We start from the raw sequence: 17,101 nt of genomic DNA on the forward strand, positions 1-17,101 counted from the left end.
CTTACTGCTTGTCATTTTGACATGGTTGTAGAGTGGCCTAGGGTTCCAATTGGTTGACTGTACGTGTGTACAGTCCGGCAAAAAGGGGCTACGATGTTGACACTTTATAATATCTACTCTTTTTTGCCAAGTTGTAGACGTAAGGAAAGAATAAAATAAATATCATGCGCATGACTTAAACATCTGTTTCATGTCGGTGTATAATAGTCGCTATCAAAAATATCGGAACTCCGATATTTATTAGAGCTTTGGCAGCTCCGATATAACTCATAGCGACTATACGTCCATTGGTCAAAAATTTATACATAATTCAAATTCTGAAACAATTTATTTATCAAACGTCAAATATAGAACCAATGCAACACATTGTATAAAATACACACCATAAAAACGATATAATAATGTCCGTTTCAAGAATCATTTAAATATTTTAAATATAACAATCTTACTTTATGTCAAATTTTCACAACTTGGCTGTAGTTCGATATGTTTACATCACCGCTTAGTACTTTCTTCTGGAGATTCTGGAATAAGAAAACATATTATTTAATTAAAAATTATAATGTATTTTTGAGTGATATTATTTAAAAAAAAAATTAGAAATAGGTAGGGTAAATTGCCAATAACCGGCCAGCGTTCATTAACTGCATGGCCACTCTATATTAGAAATGAATTCAACTTTTACCATTTCTATTATTTCCACGTCTCAATAACTGGCCACATTATGCTAAAATAAATTCTTTTGACCAATTTTAGTACAAGGCGGTCAGTTATTGGATGGTAATCAGTTACTGGCAAGTGACAATGGACCCTAGTTATCATTTTCTGTTTCAATTCATATCTGTCAGTATAAGTTAGCCAGCTATGTGTCTATTCTGTGACATTGTAGCTCCTAAATAGGTGAACCTACTCTTTAACTTAATGCTATAGACAGGTAGTTTCATTTCTTTACAGTATGAACTGCCAACTTGTTAGCATTTACCTTTTTAAAAATGTTCGCCATCAGCAAATTTGTTTTCTTAATATTCTCCTTTTTAGCCTCTTCTTTCTTTTGTACTACTTCAGGTAGCGATTTGTATATCTTCTCTGAATGTTTCTTCATTTCTCTTTCGCTCATTATATTCTGTTGCAGTGCTAGAAAAAGAATAATTATTAATACGTCCAAGAGTCGACGAAGCCCCGGGGTGCGGGGATCCTTCTTTTTGGGCGTCTGAAGCAACCTAACGAACTTTTCCTAACTACGAACTATAGGTTTAACGATAAAGCTAAACACAATTTCGTACATTGACACTATATTTTCTATCTATATCGCAGGTACGTTTACTACATAATAGAAAACTAGTTTCCGGGATCTAAAGCTACGCTAGATCGATTTTTCACCCCCGAAAACCCCCCTATACTTAAAATATTTTATGCAGTGCACGAAATAAAGCATTACAATATTAGAAGAAAACTATGGACAGTAGTTATGTATAAACATAATTTCAATTTAATAAGTCAAAGAGAAAGATATATAGTAAACGAATTGACCGTGATGTCACTCTTCAGTATTTCATAGTAATTCCATATTAGCAAATCGTTTTGACAGTTCTTAAAAAGAAGCTGATTTGACTAGGTAGTAGGAAACTAGACTATTATAGTGTCGCACTGGCAATGTCCACCGGTATGAATGCAATAGAGATAGAAAATTACGGGTCAACGTACGTCAGCTGCAGAGAAAAGTAGACCCCCTTGCATACACATTTGTATGATTGACTGTACAAAAATGTTTTTGCTGTGTCATTACTTTAGAGTCAATACATGGTAAAATAATAAAATAAGCTTACACTTACGTCGCCTACGTCTAAAGCCAAGTTGCTTCGCCAGATATATTATCTCTTCGTCGTTCAATGTCGGCAAGGACTCCAGTCCCACCAGTTGTTCTCGCAGTTTCGAGCGTTCCTTGGCTCTGCAATATACAGATTATAATCAATTTATACCTTTACATGTCATGGACTAATAAACAATGTCTTTTACGCTACTTTTCGAAACTCCTTTTAATAAAAAACCGCCATAAAATGTGCCATTATCTGGGTAAAGGGACCTTATTGTGGATGGAGCTTACGGCGTTATGAGCGATGTTCGTGTACAAATACGACTCCACGGGACGTAAGCGCCATCGACAGTAAGGTCCCTTTACCCAGATAATGTATAAATTATAATTCTTGGGTTAACTACGCCTTTTGAACCTTTTTTCGTAATGAAGTACATTTTTTTCTCACAAAAGAAACATGTTTATTTAGAGAATAAACAAAATATAAGTGCCCGAGTATTTGGAAGCGATTTAACCAGAGGCATCTTTTTGGTCCAGAAAATCTTTTAACGCGTTTAGCGAAGCCGCTGGTTTTCGAGATTTTCACACTTTTTAAAAATTTTGGTAGTATAAAAATTTTAAAAATTGTGAAAATTTCGAAAACCAGGCGACTTTTAACTATGTCGATTTTCTGACCATCTAAGGTGCCCTCGTGGTGGTTGCAGTACATTTTTTTGTGCTGATTTTCACACGTTTTAAAATTTAAATACTACCTAAAATTTTAAAAGTGTGAAAATCTCGAAAACCAGGCGACTTTTACTAAACCTTAATGTCGATTTTCTGGACCAGTATAAGGTGCCCTCTTGGTGGTTAAAAGGTTGTCCATTAATATCCATTGAAATTTTAAAACGTGTGAAAATCTCGAAAACCAGGCGACTTTTACTAAACCTTAAAGTCGATTTTCTGGACCAATATAAGGTGCCCTCTTGGTGGATAAAAGGTTGTCCATTAATTACCGGGCACCCTGTATAACAATATCTTTAGTTTGGTATGTAATAGGACAAGGAATGTAAGGAATATAAAATGTGAACTTACCAATACCTGTTACAAAATTTGAAGCCCTTCAAAACAGAATCTTTATTTTATAAAATATTTGAATCACTGTTGTATTTATTATATTACTTATTGCATTTATTATAAACATCAAAGTTTACTAACCAAAGAGTTATCAATAGTAGAAAAGATGTAGACTACGATAAAATCACGCCAAAGAGAATTTGACAGCATCATTTGTCTATCAAACTCAGTGATATAATTTATCCATAGACTACATCACTTCTAATTGATAATTCTTTAACTCTAACTATAGTGCTACTGTATTAGGTACATTAGTTTCGGAGCTAAGTGTTAACATTATCAAATCAAATACCTTCACGATTCATATCTGTTTGTCTTGTGCAACCCGTGCAATTTGGGGTATGAACTATGACCATATTCATACGAGGGTTGACAGGCTGGATATCATTTCTGCAGTAAGAAATATTGGTAAGTTCCTAGGCTAAGTATAACCTCAAAATACAGTACTCATTGACTTACCTAGACTCGCTTGTCATCCTTATACAATTCTGTCGAGTTTCGCAGCTATTTACAAAGTCAGGACGATTTTGCTCCAAGTAATCCCTTACTGTGCACGCATTTGCTATTTTTACGTCATCCGTACTAGAAATTCCACATTCATTGGGCCAGCTCTGAGATCTCCCTTTGGGCTCAAAGCGTGTATCACAATACGGCAATTTCTGCTCAATTTTAGCACAAGCTTCTTTGAAAGGCACATTCGCATTCTTATATTTCGGGACTCTCACAATAACATTCTGCAATGGGCGATATCGTTCAAAAACTGCCTCCTCACTTATCAAACTATCAGACGTTTGTACGATTAAATTGTACGCAACACATTTCTTTTTAATCTTTTCCGTAGATTTACTTCTATGTCTGCATCTATGTCTATGGTGGGGCTTTTCGCGTCTACAATGATCACAACTTACCGTTGTAGTGCTGGAGGCTTCACATTTCTTACAAGCTTTGCAGCGCTTTTGATATTTCTCGCATTCCTTTTTTATCTTATGTACAAGTTTCGTAGTTGGGGAGTCAGTAGAACAACATGGTGGATCTGTTGAAACCGGAATATCAGAAGAATCGTCACAGTGATGAGAGTATAGAGACTTTACTCGTCTTACGGTAGACTGCACGCATTTATTGACGAATTTCTTGGCGTCTTGTCTTTTGTTCCTTTCTTTATCGCATTTACCTGTTTTGTGACTGCAGTCTTTGCACTCTGATGTACCGTCGCATCCACAACTTCTATCACACGTTGCTCGTAGTTTTTTGGGTGAGTTACATCTGCTTTGTCTAGGCCTCGATAAATATTCGCGCTCCGATAAACTACTATACATGCAACGTGTTTCTATGGCTTCTGGTTTTCGAGGTGAAGTGCATTTGCTTTGTTTAAGCTTAGATTCTTTAGCGTCAGTTCTGCATTTTAGAGGTAGGGATTCGATACATTCGTCACAATCGGAGCCGTTACATCCGCACCCCTTTTCGGAAGTTTCTATTTTCTTTGGTGAAGTGCATCTACTTTGTTTTTTAAGTTTAGATTCTTTACCGTCAGTTCTGCATTTTAGAGGCATGGATTCGATACATTCGTCACAATCTGACCCGTAACATCCGCATCCCTTCTCAGAAGTTTCTATTTTCTTTGGTGAAGTGCATCTCTCTTGTTTCTTAGGTTTTACAGATACTTTTCTACACTTTGCAACGGCACGTTTCGGAGACTGGATTTCAACACATTTACTACACTCTGATGAGGCATCACAGCCGCATCCTCTGTCACAGGTTTCTGTTTTTCTGGGTGACGTACATCTATCTACATTTCTAGGTCTTCTAGATTCTTTTCCACACTCTCCAGATCCTGATTTTGGAGAGTGGTAAGTGTCATTACACTCTGAGGAATTATCACCACAACTACTTTTATCGCAAGTTTTCTTTGTTTTCTTTGGTGAACCGCATCGAACTTGTTTATTTTTAGGTTTTTCTGATTCGTCGCATATATTTTTGTATTTCGGAGAATGGGACTCCATACAATCCTTGCATTCTGAAGAACCGTCGCAACCACAACCTTTATCGCATGTTTTTTTCATTTCTCTTGGTGTATTGCCCCTAGATTCTGCATTCTTAGATCTTGCAAATTCTCTGTCACATCTAGTGCTCTCACCATGTGTAGGAGAGTCACTTTTTTCACAATCTTTGCATTCTGAGGAACTATCACACCCGCAACCCACATCACAAGTTTTTACATGATTTGGTGCCTTTCCAATGCCTTTTATGAATTTGGAAGAATCATATGCACAAGATTCCTTGACCTCAGACTTGCCTTTAGCATCTTCGAATCTGTAGGCTTCTTGAACAGATTTAATTGGTTCAACTTCTGTAGAGCAAGGAACATTTTTACGACTTGCATCATTTACGATTTTTGAACTCTTTCCTGACCTCGGAGATTTTCTGCTACCATCGGCCGCGCTAGTTTTCAAAGGGCCCGAGCAGTCAATGCATTCCGAAGTACCATCACACCCACATCCTTTGTTACAAGTAAACTTAACAGGTGCCTGCTTAGTTTTAAGATTCTCTAGGTCGGCGATTCCACTTGCCTCGCTAAAACGCCTGCTCTGTTTGCTCTCGCGGTTAAAACTTTCTACTTTCATATTTCTCTCATAAGTATTACTTTTTTGCGCAGTAAAATCTGGGATGTTATCATTTTTTTCTTTAGTTCTCTCTACGTTTTTATGAAAATCTTTAGAACTTTGAGAAAACTCTTGGTCTCCATCACCACTGTCATCAGTATCTAAAAGATAGCTCAATGCATTCATGATTTCTTTAAAACATTTCTTCTTACTATGCTTGTCTGTATCCCTTTTCGTATACCGATTAGTAATATCCTTAATAGCTTCTAAGATAAGATCTTTAGGTTTTCCTTCATCGGTTAAAGCATCGTAGCCCTGTTGGTCCTTTAACTTCCGCCATTCAGCTGAATATTTATTTTTAGAAGTGTTAAAGCTATGGAATTTTGCTTCAGTACTGGATTTTGAACTTTCGGATTGACTCTGACAAGGTGTACTCTTAATCGATTGTGATCGCGATCCATTGTCATCCGTGGTTTTGGATTGCGTGGATTTTATTGAGAAATCTTGATCAGATGGTGTTTTAAAATAAGCATGAATTTCTTCATCTTTGGTGAAAATGGTTTCTGTTTGCATACCGGAACACGCTCCTAGATTCCCTGTATCAGTGTTAGAGCGTAACAGAGGTTTCTTTTCATGGATTTGAACCTTCTTTGGGTATGTACTACGACCAGCAGCTCCAGAATCAGTTAAAATACCATAATTATTCTTTCTCTGTATCTCACCTTCATGTTTGGTTTTGTAATCATTACGTAAAGGGTCTTGAACTGAAAACATTTTGTCCTGATTTGTTTTTAAATTGCATTTGGGTTGATACACCGCGTTTGAAGTTTCTGCCTGCACAGGTACAGGACATTCAGGTAAATTAGACATACCTTTTAAACTGGGTTTTTGTTTAACAGTGAACATTTCTCTGTCAAGAGTGTCAACATTACTGGAACTGTCCACTACTGATTTTGGCATTTCTTCATTTTGAATTTTAAGTGTATTTCCACCTATGCTCAATTTCAACATCATATTAGTTCCTTGTATAGGAATAACTATATTCTCAGCAGCATTATCAGGCTGTTTTGTAATATTTTTATTGCAACCAATACAACTTTGAATGAGGTTCTCTTCAACGGGTTTTTGATCTACCAAAGGCGCCATTTGGTTTAAGTCTTCAACAAGATTATCTTGCTCGCTCCCATCGTTACGACGCATGTTATCCTTTGAAGATTTGCACGTGTACGAATTGCAATCCTGTTTCTCATTCGAACATCGACATTCTGTATTTGTCTTGGAAACTTTTCTGTATAGTTCATTAATAAGTTTTACACAATCTGCACTGTCTATGATGTTTAAATCTGACACTGAAGGATCGGAAATTTTAGGATGAATGCTCATTTTAGTTTGTACACATCTTGTACATTCAACAACAGTTTTATCTGTTTTTGGTTTACTGCTAGATTTACTCGTATCATTTTTCAATGACGAGCTAGCAGAATGTACTCCACACAATTGTTGGTTGCTTACACATGGTTTAGATATAGTCACTGGCCTTGATATAGGGCATTTATATACTTCAACTTCGTCAGGACTATGGTGACAAGTTCGTGTCTTTGCAGTGCATAAGCAAACGTATTTCTCTTCTTTAACTAATTTAGGAGACATGGGTTTATCATGAACATTTATATTTACTTGAACAGAGCTGTCTGTTACAGCAGGTTTATTGCAAGCACCAACTACATTTCTCTCCCAATTAGGTTCACCTCTAGGTGAACTGTTTTTCTGCATTCTAATTTTTGCATTAGAAGTCCGATCTTGCAAATCAGAATTGCCAGAAGACAGAGTAAATACGGAATGGCTCCTGTGTTTTATAGGAACTCCCTGTCTAACAATATGTAAATTTGAACTACCTCCTTCTAATATACTTGCATCCCCTGAACCATCATCGTAATTGTTTCTAGTCAGATCATTAATCAGATCTTTTAAATAACTGTTCTTGTTTATATCAAGGTGAGCAGGTACTTTTTTCGCAGGTTCTGTTCTAACAAGTTTTTGTTTCAAAAACAATTCTTTATCTCGTAGATGCTGTTTATATGCCTCTTCTTTTTTTAGAGCACTAATGTATTTTTTATAAAGTTCTTGAGATGATGTTTTAGCAAATACTGTATCAGAGGATGTTCCATCTTTTGCTGAATTGTTAGATAGGTCGGTTTCTGTAGTAGTTGATGACTGTATTTTTGATAAATAAGATGTCACAGGCTTATCACTTTCTACTACAGATGGTAGATTAGGAGCGCTTTGAGATGTGGAGGCTACATTTCGAGGATCAAATTTACTTGATCTAAGTATTGATTTTTTGGGTTTTGTATGTACCACTTTTTGTTCAGTATTATCTGCTTCTGATGTACCGGTTGTAGGAGTTTTTTTATTAGTCAAACTCAAAACAGACAAAAATTCAGGTGTAGTTTCACCTTCACCATAGTTAGACTTAAGAAGTCTATGAATTATTTCAGTCACAAGCTTCTTTTTTAAGTTAGAATCATATCTGTCTTTCAATGTTGATTTGAGAACATTCAACGTTTTATCAAGGTCCTTGCTGAGAGAATATTTTGATTCTTTGCTAGAATCTGTAGTGTGGACTGCACTTGATTCAAGGCTCGATTTGTTGCCCACATTATTATTGTTGTTGTTAGATCTATTTGAATCTTGTTTTCTCAATTGATTTTGATGATACATGTGTCCAGGCATGTATTCAAAACTTTCTGCTTCTGATACTTGTTCGCCACTTTTATCTTTATCTACTATGACTTGTTTTTTTCTAATATGCCTCTGTTTACCTTTCAGTTTTGTTCTTGATTTCCTGATTTTCTTACGCCTTTGATTTCGTCGCAGTGTGTTTAAGCCTATGAGAATCGGAATTTTGGGTGCAGAAGTGGAAGCTAAATGATCATTTGAACCTTTATCTTTTTCATTAGATCTCAATAAAGAGGTTTGTATTTCTTTATCAAGCTTTACTCCTGCATTTTTTTCAGTTTCCACCTTTTTTTCTGGTGAAATAGAAGTATCCTTTTTTACATTGTCAATAGTCATTGCACCATCTTTTTGTAAATTGAGAGAAAATTGTTTAGTCAGGTTAACATTGATTGGTTGAACATTTTCCATATTGTGTGGTACATTTACTTCAACAAGATCAACATCTTTTCTAGAAATAGATATTGTTTTCTTCCCCTGACCCTTTTTGGTTTTCGGGTTACTGTCATTTGGGTCTACTGGGGTGGAATGGGCAGTAGGTATTCCTAGGTCACTATTTTGTTTAAAGTCAAGTGTAAAGTGTTGTTTTTGTGCCAGAACTTCTCTTTCTAAGGTGCTTAGACTTGACGCAGAGGTTTTCTTGTCACTTTCATTGCCGTAGCCAACATCTGCCAATGAATCCCACTCTAGTTTCCGTTGGGATGTTATGCTACTTGTTGGCGATAACGGCTTGTTTGTGGAGGTGTCTAATGTCACATCTGCGGCTGAAATTGATAATTAAATGTTTAAAGTAGAACCAACGGTGTGTTCCCTTTTGGAATAACAGAATGCTGGGAGGCAGTTAAATAAACCAGAATTTGACTAACCATCCCAGCCACTTTCAAAATTCAAAGGAAATCTCACATAACAAGGGACAAATAAGATAAGAATAGACTTTATTGATCAAATAATTAATTTTTCATATAATTCACATCAATTTTTTTTCTTAAATTATATTTTCTTCTCAAATACTTATAAATAAATATGTTCTAATAGTACTGTTGTTACTTATTTAGTCTGCCTTTCTGAGATTTTTTTCAGTTAGGTGAATTGAAATAACAACTTCATTCTTTAATGACCTTCATGATATGCAAGTGTGTTTAGTTAAACGTCCCACTTTGTCGGTTACCATTAAGGCAAGACTTACTTGTATTTTTGTGAATAAATTGACAAAAGGGCTTTATAGCAATCAACAAAGTGGGACGTTTTCCCATGCACACTCACATTTATAGGCCATGTGACCACCACCATATATGAGGCGGGAAATGATGAATTACTCATATGTTTGATCCAATTCATTAAGATTGAAATTAAGATGGTAAAAATAACCTACAATTAGCTATAAATTTAAAATGAATTTAAAAGTGGAAAATGTCTGCCTTGGGTGAGACTTGAACTCACGGCCTCTAAGCCTAGTGGCATCGATTGCAGACGTTTCTGCTAATCAGAAGTTAAAATTTAAAATTTTTTTTTTGTAGGTTTGCACATATCATCATAACTATTAACTAGATTTAAAAGTATTTACTTACATTTTTGCGAATGATTGTCATCAATAGATTCATCTCCAGAAGGTGAAGGAGCTGGTAACACATCAGTGATAATCGGTGGGGACTCTGATTCCTCATTTGATTGCGATATTTGTCTCTGAAATTTCAATTGCTTCATAAATTATTCTGCCATTCTACCTAGATAATGTAATCTGGTGAATTTTTTGAAAATTGAGTTATTGCAATCTCTTTCATTTGACAAGAATAAAACTGCTTTTAGAATATGGATAAATCATACTAAAGTCCAGTAATAAGCTCACAAGGGTTTGAGTGGCATTCTTTGATGAATACCACAAGATAATAATGCCCATTGCATAAGGATCTCTACATTTAACTTTCATATACAGAAATTATTTTATTTTATTGAATAAGCAGGCAGGCAGTTAAAAAACTGATATAGCCTGTATCCAGTGATCATTATGACAGTAATAATAGCAGAGTTGTAGATGTGATGTGCTTGTCTAGTCTATTTTTAAACTGATTCACATTTTGTGCTGAGACCACATTTTCGGGGAGTTTGTTCCAAGGTCTCACTACTCGATTGCTCAAAGTATTTATAAGGGTTACTCTGAAATCTATCACCCTCTAGCTTTAAGGGTCCCCTCACATCTAGCGCCGACGCGGCGTCAGGCTTTGCCATACAGTTGGCCCGACGCTACGCTCGCGAGACGCCAGATCTGACCCTAAGTGATGACCTCTCAGATACAGGTATTGTGTTGAGTCTACTAAAATATCATCAAAATATAATCGTGTATGCAACAATTACTTACCTCCATTTCAGACCTTTCTGGAATGGAGCATTTAATCGAAATTCTACAAATTTCGTTTGAAGATTCACTCTTCTTTTCACCAGAGTCTGACGTATCACTTTGCTCTTTCATTCTTCGCCAAAACAAACTCCTGGGATCCCTAATGTCGGCCTGGGCCGTTGTCAAAGAAAAATACTGCTCTAAATCTCTTTTTCTTCCAAACTTTTTATAATAATCAAGTACCACTGAGTTCACAGCCGACCGTGGCCTTTCGTCCGAATCGCTTAACAATTTTGATAAACCTGCGTTACTTCCAGTAGCAGCTTCATCTTCCATTATTTTAATAAATAATTTTGGAAATATTGTCCGGAACAAATTTTAACAACCATCGCAATTTACTCATAAATAAACGGTTTCCCAACACTTTTTAAAAAACTTGACGTCTTCGATAAACAAAACAATGCAAGCTAGCTTTAATGTTGCCAGTGTATTTTTCATACAAATCTCAAAAATATACATTAAATTCACCAAAGTACTACACATTCAAATTGTCAGTAGAAGTTTCACGTATCAAGACAAGTAGGTATTCATTATTCTACGTGTTGGTAAATAGTTTTCTTTTGAAGTAATTTGTAAGTGAATTCAATTGCTCCAAATTTTTCAAGGGACTATCTGGTACCGAGTGGTTAAAATGATTAACGACTTATGATTAATAATTGCCACAAAATTATGCAGCGTGTCGTGTCGTCAAATTAATGTCATCGGCAAGAAAAGCATGGGCCCTGATATCTTCTTCTTTTCTTATTCTCTTCTTATATTCTTCATTATCTTCTTCTTATTCTTCATCTTTTCATTGTAATTTACTATCTATCTTTAACCTCCAACAAATTAAAGATCGTATTCTACTTATAATCTTTTTCACCAGTAAAAGAGTGTACAAGTTTCTAATGGGTCGGCAACGCGTATGTGATATTCCTTGAGTTGCAGACATCCAAAGCTTGTGGTGACCACTTTCTATCAGGCGGGCCGTATACCTGCTTGCCACCGACGTGGTATAAAAAAAATATCCTGAAAAGTTTACAAATTCCCGATGGCCGTAACCGAGTTACATTTGTAATGGTGACCATTTATTATGATGTACAGTTGGATGCTGATAAACAATATAATTTAATAGTGTCATCCCACATTCATTTTGCAATAAGATGTCAACTTATGTCAAGTCAAAAATGTACCTTTATGAGACAGTCAGCATTTACTGCTAAAAACAGGCAAAATTTATTTTTCGGCAACACTGTATAGGTGTTGCCAGACGCATTCTCATAACGCTGTTCGAGCACTATTTTTAAACGCGGTAATGTAACAAATTATTTGGATCTGGTAACACTACAATTACCTAAATTGACACTGACGCTATTGATAGATAGTTTGACATTGGGGCGGTAAAGATCACAGATTTAGAATCACCATTTTAAATAAAATCAAAATATTTAGAACGTATATTCGACTACGAATATTAGTTTATCTCAATTAAAATACTAAAGCAGTATTAGAAATGTCTCGCCAGACCTCTAGACTCGACGCCAAGAAAGTTGTAAGTACTACAATCAGCGGCGTTCCTCATACCGTTGTCGTGGCTTACAAACATTAATATTTTTGTTTAATTTTGCAGAATTCAGAGCTATTGACACTCACATACGGCGCACTAGTGTCACAGATGTTGAAGGAGATTGATAATACGGATGATGTGAACAAGCAGCTGGAGAGAATCGGGTACAACATGGGCGTTCGTCTTATTGAGGACTTCTTGGCCCGAACTACGTCGACCCGCTGTCTGGAAATGAGGGAGACTGCAGATAAAATCCAGCAGGCGTTTAGGTAATATAACCCCGTCATAATTATGGTTTTCCTGACAACTCACATCCTATACATATTGTTGTTGTACTCCTAAGGCACCCCAGAGGTGCAAAGGGCCTTCACCAGCACGCCTTCCTATCTTCAGCGACTATCGTGGCCTCGCTCCAGCTCAAACTAGCCGCTCGTAGCTCATTTTTCGACTGACTGCTTCCATGAGTGAACTGGGCGCCCGGAGCCACGGCTTGCATTTTGCGGTTTCCAGCTAAAAGCAATGCTTGTTTTATTTCCGAACAGTGCTCTCCAAACATCCTATACATATATGATTCTTCGTCGATTTGACAGAGTTAAAATTGAGGCTGCAAATTTTTGAACCTACCAACAGGAGGATAAATCTACTAGGTAAACCTGGATACTTTATAAGCAATATATTTGTGCAGCTTGTACTACAACTAAGTCTTAGCATAAGTAACTTAATAATAATAAATAAATAAAATAGCCTTTATTCAGACTTTTTGTTACATTTCATTTTGTTGTTAACACACATATATATTATATTTCCTAATTTTTGTCTGTATGCCTTTTGTAGGCAAAGGCCTCCCCTAACTCCTTCCATTTGTCTCTGTCTTTTGTTATTGTAGTCCAGGAACTTCCTGCTGCACGCTTTATCTCATCTTCCCATCTTCTTGGCCTGCCACGTTTCCTCTTTTTGTATTTAGAGAACCAGTACATTATTGTTTTAGACCACTTTTTTAACGGATAAGTAACTTAGAAGTTATATTTTAATTGGTGTATTTTTACTAAACAATGTATAAAAAGAGACTGAAACTACTCCACAGTCAAACTAACTAAGTTTTGTGTAGCTGCCATTATGTTGTGCTTCTTGTTTTTTAGGGTTCCGTAGTCAACTAGGAACCCTTATAGTTTCGCCATGTCTGTCTGTCCGTCCGTCCGTCCGCGGATAATCTCAGTAACTGTAAGCACTAGAAAGCTGAAATTTGGTACCAATATGTATATCAATCACGCCAACAAAGTGCAAAAATAAAAAATGGAAAAAAATGTTTTATTAGGGTAGCCCCCCTACATGTAAAGTGGGGGCTGATTTTTTTTTTTCATTTCAACCCTAACGTGTGATATATTGTTAGATAGGTATTTAAAAATGAATAAGGGTTTACTAAGATCGTTTTTTGATAATACTAATATTTTCGGAAATAATCGCTCCTAAAGGAAAAAAAGTGCGTCCCCCCCCCCCCTCTAACTTTTGAACCATATGTTTAAAAAATATGAAAAAAATCACAAAAGTAGAACTTTATAAAGACTTTCTAGGAAAATTATTTTGAACTTGATAGGTTCAGTAGTTTTTGAGAAAAATACGGAAAACTACGGAACCCTACACTGAGCGTGGCCCGACACGCTCTTGGCCGGTTTTTTTAATAAATATATAAATAAATAAACCTAGTTGAGAAATTTATTTATTAGTGATTGAAATTTTGAGAATAGGGGTTTGCTCTGTGAGTTGTGAGATATTCTGGAATGATTTTCCTACCTTATTTTCTTTTAGAAAGCTAAATTAAGAATATCTTACAATACCCTCAACAGATATTTTTACAGCCCAAAAACTCCTACTTGTGCTATTGATCTCTAGAGTTTACTACAAAATTAGTTGTTATGGCTTGTTCAGTCAAGTGTAAAAATATGGGTGCGTACAACTTATCAAAAATATGTCCCACAGCACTTTATGTCGGCGGAATAAGGTCTCGGTACATATTTTTGAGCGGATAAAATCAAAAAATCCGCTCAAAAATATGTACCGAGACCTTATTCCGCCGACATAAAGTGCTATGGGACATATTTTTGATAAGTTGTACGCACCCATATTTTTACACTTGACTGTTCATCAAAAGACAAATTACCATTGTAAAGAAAAATAACAGTTGGCTTTTATCATGTTTTAATCATTTGTGTAAAATTATGGTAGTACTAGTTTTTGCCCGTGGCTTTGCTCGCGTTAAATTCGAAAATTGCGGAATGTTCCATACTAACTTCCACCCCCCATTTTAGGGAAGTGTGGGGGTTAGAAAGAGACATAAAGTAGCCTATGTCACTCTCCATCCCTTCACCAATCTCCACCTAAAAAATCACTTCAATTTGTTGCTCCGTTTTGCCGTGAAAGACGGTCAAACAAACAGACACACACACTTTCCCATTTATAATATTAGTATGAATATATAGTATGAATTAGTATGGATATTTTCGAAATGTTTATAATAAACCATTTTTCAATATTCCAGGTTATACCTAAACATGCAGCCCACCGTAACCAGCTGGAGTAGTTCCGGAGACGAGTTCTCGCTCGTCTGGGACCAGTGCCCGTTGAGCGAGTGGGTGGAGATGCCCAACAATGGGCTGAAGTACTGCATGCTGATACCGGGGGCTATCCGGGGTGCGTTGCAAATGGTGCAGCTGGAAGTTCAGTGTTGGTTTGTTCAGGTAAAATTATAAACCGTCATTATTATTAGGATTTACAGCATTGTCAGTCTATGAAGACATACAAGCAATGCAAGCAAGGGCTACAGGATTTTTCATGGCTGTGTAAACTAATATATGTGTGGACGTAGGGAACAAATGAAATTATTCTAATATTTAATATTTTATTTTCTTTTTTTAGTAGTAACACTACTATATATAAATTGGAATAGATCAGTAAGTCAACCGCGATAACTGGAGACCCGAGTTCGATTCCCGGCTTCACCACCAGTTTTTCTTTAGTGTATGGTATCTATTTCAGTTTATAATATTATGTGTGGTTAACATAACCACACTCCTGTAGGCCTAGCACATGATGGCCGCGGGAGTATGTCGCCGCGAGATAGATGACACGTCTTTGTCTAATTGTATTAATGACATAAGGACAGGTAGTCTATCTCGCGGCGACATACTCCCGCGGCCATCATGTGCTAGGCCTGCTGGCAGGTGTAATGTACCTGTGGCAAATTAAAATGGATTTGTTTGTAAAGCTGTTAATAAATTTTAGGAGAATATTTATGTAAGTTGTTTTCCGTGATAATGGGTAATTCCATGTAACAGAGTAATGTAAGTGACCAATTATTTGCATGTTTTTTTATTCATGGTGCTAATTTAAATATCAATATATCTAAGGATTAAAAGTAGGCTTATCTAGAGATAAATTAAGACTTCAATTTGCATCATAAATAAAAAAACATGCAATGAAGTGGTCACTTACATTACAGTTACGTGGAATTGCCCTAATGATGCATGCAACTGCGTCGAAATATCGGGAGCTCGACAAAAATCCAAAAAGGTAATCACGGTCTATATCCCAGCAAATCCAGCAATATAAGTGTAATGAAAATAACCGTGAATCATTCAAAACTCTTAAGTTCTTGTCAGATTACAAAATCGTTTTTATAACAAAAATCCAAAAATAATTCAAGCATTCCTCAGACTGACAGATTTGCTTACATCCTTGACAACCCATCCCATCCCTATATATAAATTCAAAAACACTAATTGAAGCTAATAACATTACAGGATCAACTAAAAGGTGACCCAGTAACTGAGCTCCGAGTCAAATACATCAAAAGGCTAGAAGACGCTGTGCCTGCCGGAGAGGACTAAACATGGACTGTTAGTTGTTTTATTTTATTATATTATCTAGATTACTTAGATGGCTAAGTTAAACCTGTACATGGTTTTATTATAATTCACACTCCGGATTTATTTCAAAATGGTAACATTCTACTTCACATAATTTTTTACACTCGGAATTATATCTTATAAAGGGTTAAAGTCACTCATGGGGCAATCCTAATATCTGGTAACAGAGCTATTCAAGTTTCAGTTTTCATTCCTCCATGTAACTTAAACTTGTCAAGGAACAATTTCCATGGATTCAATATACACTTCTCAGTAAGGAACCAACGGATCCATGGCAAACGATTTATTTAGGTATCACGATTGTCTAGTGAACCAATCATAAACTAGAAAAAAATCGATTGTGTGACCAAATTCGCCCTCATCAAATACCAAAAAACTTGAATATGGGCATGGACAAACAAAAAACGCCATCTAGGTCTGTGTTAAATAACTAAAACTAGCAGCAAGTTCCGTAAAAATAATCTAGATGTCGCTGTACCAAACAACTTTTCACGCCATCTACTGACGAGTAGCTGGCGCTGGAAACGTAAAAAATAAGGGCACACGTACCGTAACCCAACTACTACAAACAAGCTTGTACGGGAACTTCACGCCGTTCGTACGTCGGCCCTAAAGACTAAAGCCGATAAAGTTCGTTTGTCCCTTTTCGACGTATGGTGTGTGGTGTGATAGAAAGTGACAAACGAACTTTATCGGCTTTGTAACTTTAGAGTGCGTTTATGAATAAGGTTTTTAGGGTTCCGTAGCCAAAATGGCAAAAACGGAACCCTTATAGTTTCGTCATGTCCGTCTGTCCGTCTGTCCGTCTGTCCGTCTGTCCGTCTGTCACAGCCGATTTACTCGGAAACTATAAGTACTACAGTGATGAAATTTGATGGGAATATGTGTTGTATGAACCGCTACAAAATTATGACACTAAATAGTAAAAAAAAGAATTGGGGGTGGGGCCCCCCATACATGTAACTGAGGGAT

At 36.3% G+C, this 17,101-nt stretch overlaps 2 protein-coding genes across 4 annotated transcripts; one reads left to right on the top strand and one right to left on the bottom strand.

Annotated features, from left to right (window-relative positions):
- Window positions 1-310: 310 nt before the first annotated feature.
- Window positions 311-11,014, bottom strand: LOC125236648. 3 transcript variants are annotated; one of them, XM_048143529.1, is made up of 7 exons: window positions 10,622-11,014; window positions 9,834-9,948; window positions 3,838-9,029; window positions 3,389-3,663; window positions 1,827-1,948; window positions 983-1,134; window positions 311-524 (listed from the first exon to the last, which is right to left on the bottom strand). In XM_048143529.1, the coding sequence occupies exons 1-7, from the start codon at window positions 10,934-10,936 to the stop codon at window positions 456-458; spliced, it is 6,240 nt and encodes a 2,079-aa protein (XP_047999486.1). In that variant the 5' UTR covers window positions 10,937-11,014; the 3' UTR covers window positions 311-455. The 3 variants fall into 3 exon arrangements, with proteins under 3 accessions (XP_047999486.1, XP_047999484.1, XP_047999485.1); XM_048143527.1 differs by having other exon boundaries at window positions 3,389-9,029; XM_048143528.1 differs by having other exon boundaries at window positions 1,833-1,948; window positions 3,389-9,029; window positions 10,622-11,006.
- Window positions 11,015-12,044: 1,030 nt separating this feature from the next.
- LOC125236412 (trafficking protein particle complex subunit 3) lies at window positions 12,045-16,857 on the top strand. The gene is made up of 4 exons (XM_048143205.1): window positions 12,045-12,191; window positions 12,270-12,475; window positions 14,743-14,941; window positions 16,004-16,857. Exons 1-4 carry the CDS (start codon window positions 12,153-12,155, stop codon window positions 16,088-16,090), a joined length of 531 nt encoding a protein of 176 aa, XP_047999162.1. The 5' UTR covers window positions 12,045-12,152; the 3' UTR covers window positions 16,091-16,857.
- The last annotated feature ends 244 nt before the right edge of the window (window positions 16,858-17,101 follow it).

The sequence above is a fragment of the Leguminivora glycinivorella genome, chromosome 19, assembly GCF_023078275.1.
Source record: "Leguminivora glycinivorella isolate SPB_JAAS2020 chromosome 19, LegGlyc_1.1, whole genome shotgun sequence".
Taxonomy (NCBI): domain Eukaryota; kingdom Metazoa; phylum Arthropoda; class Insecta; order Lepidoptera; family Tortricidae; genus Leguminivora; species Leguminivora glycinivorella.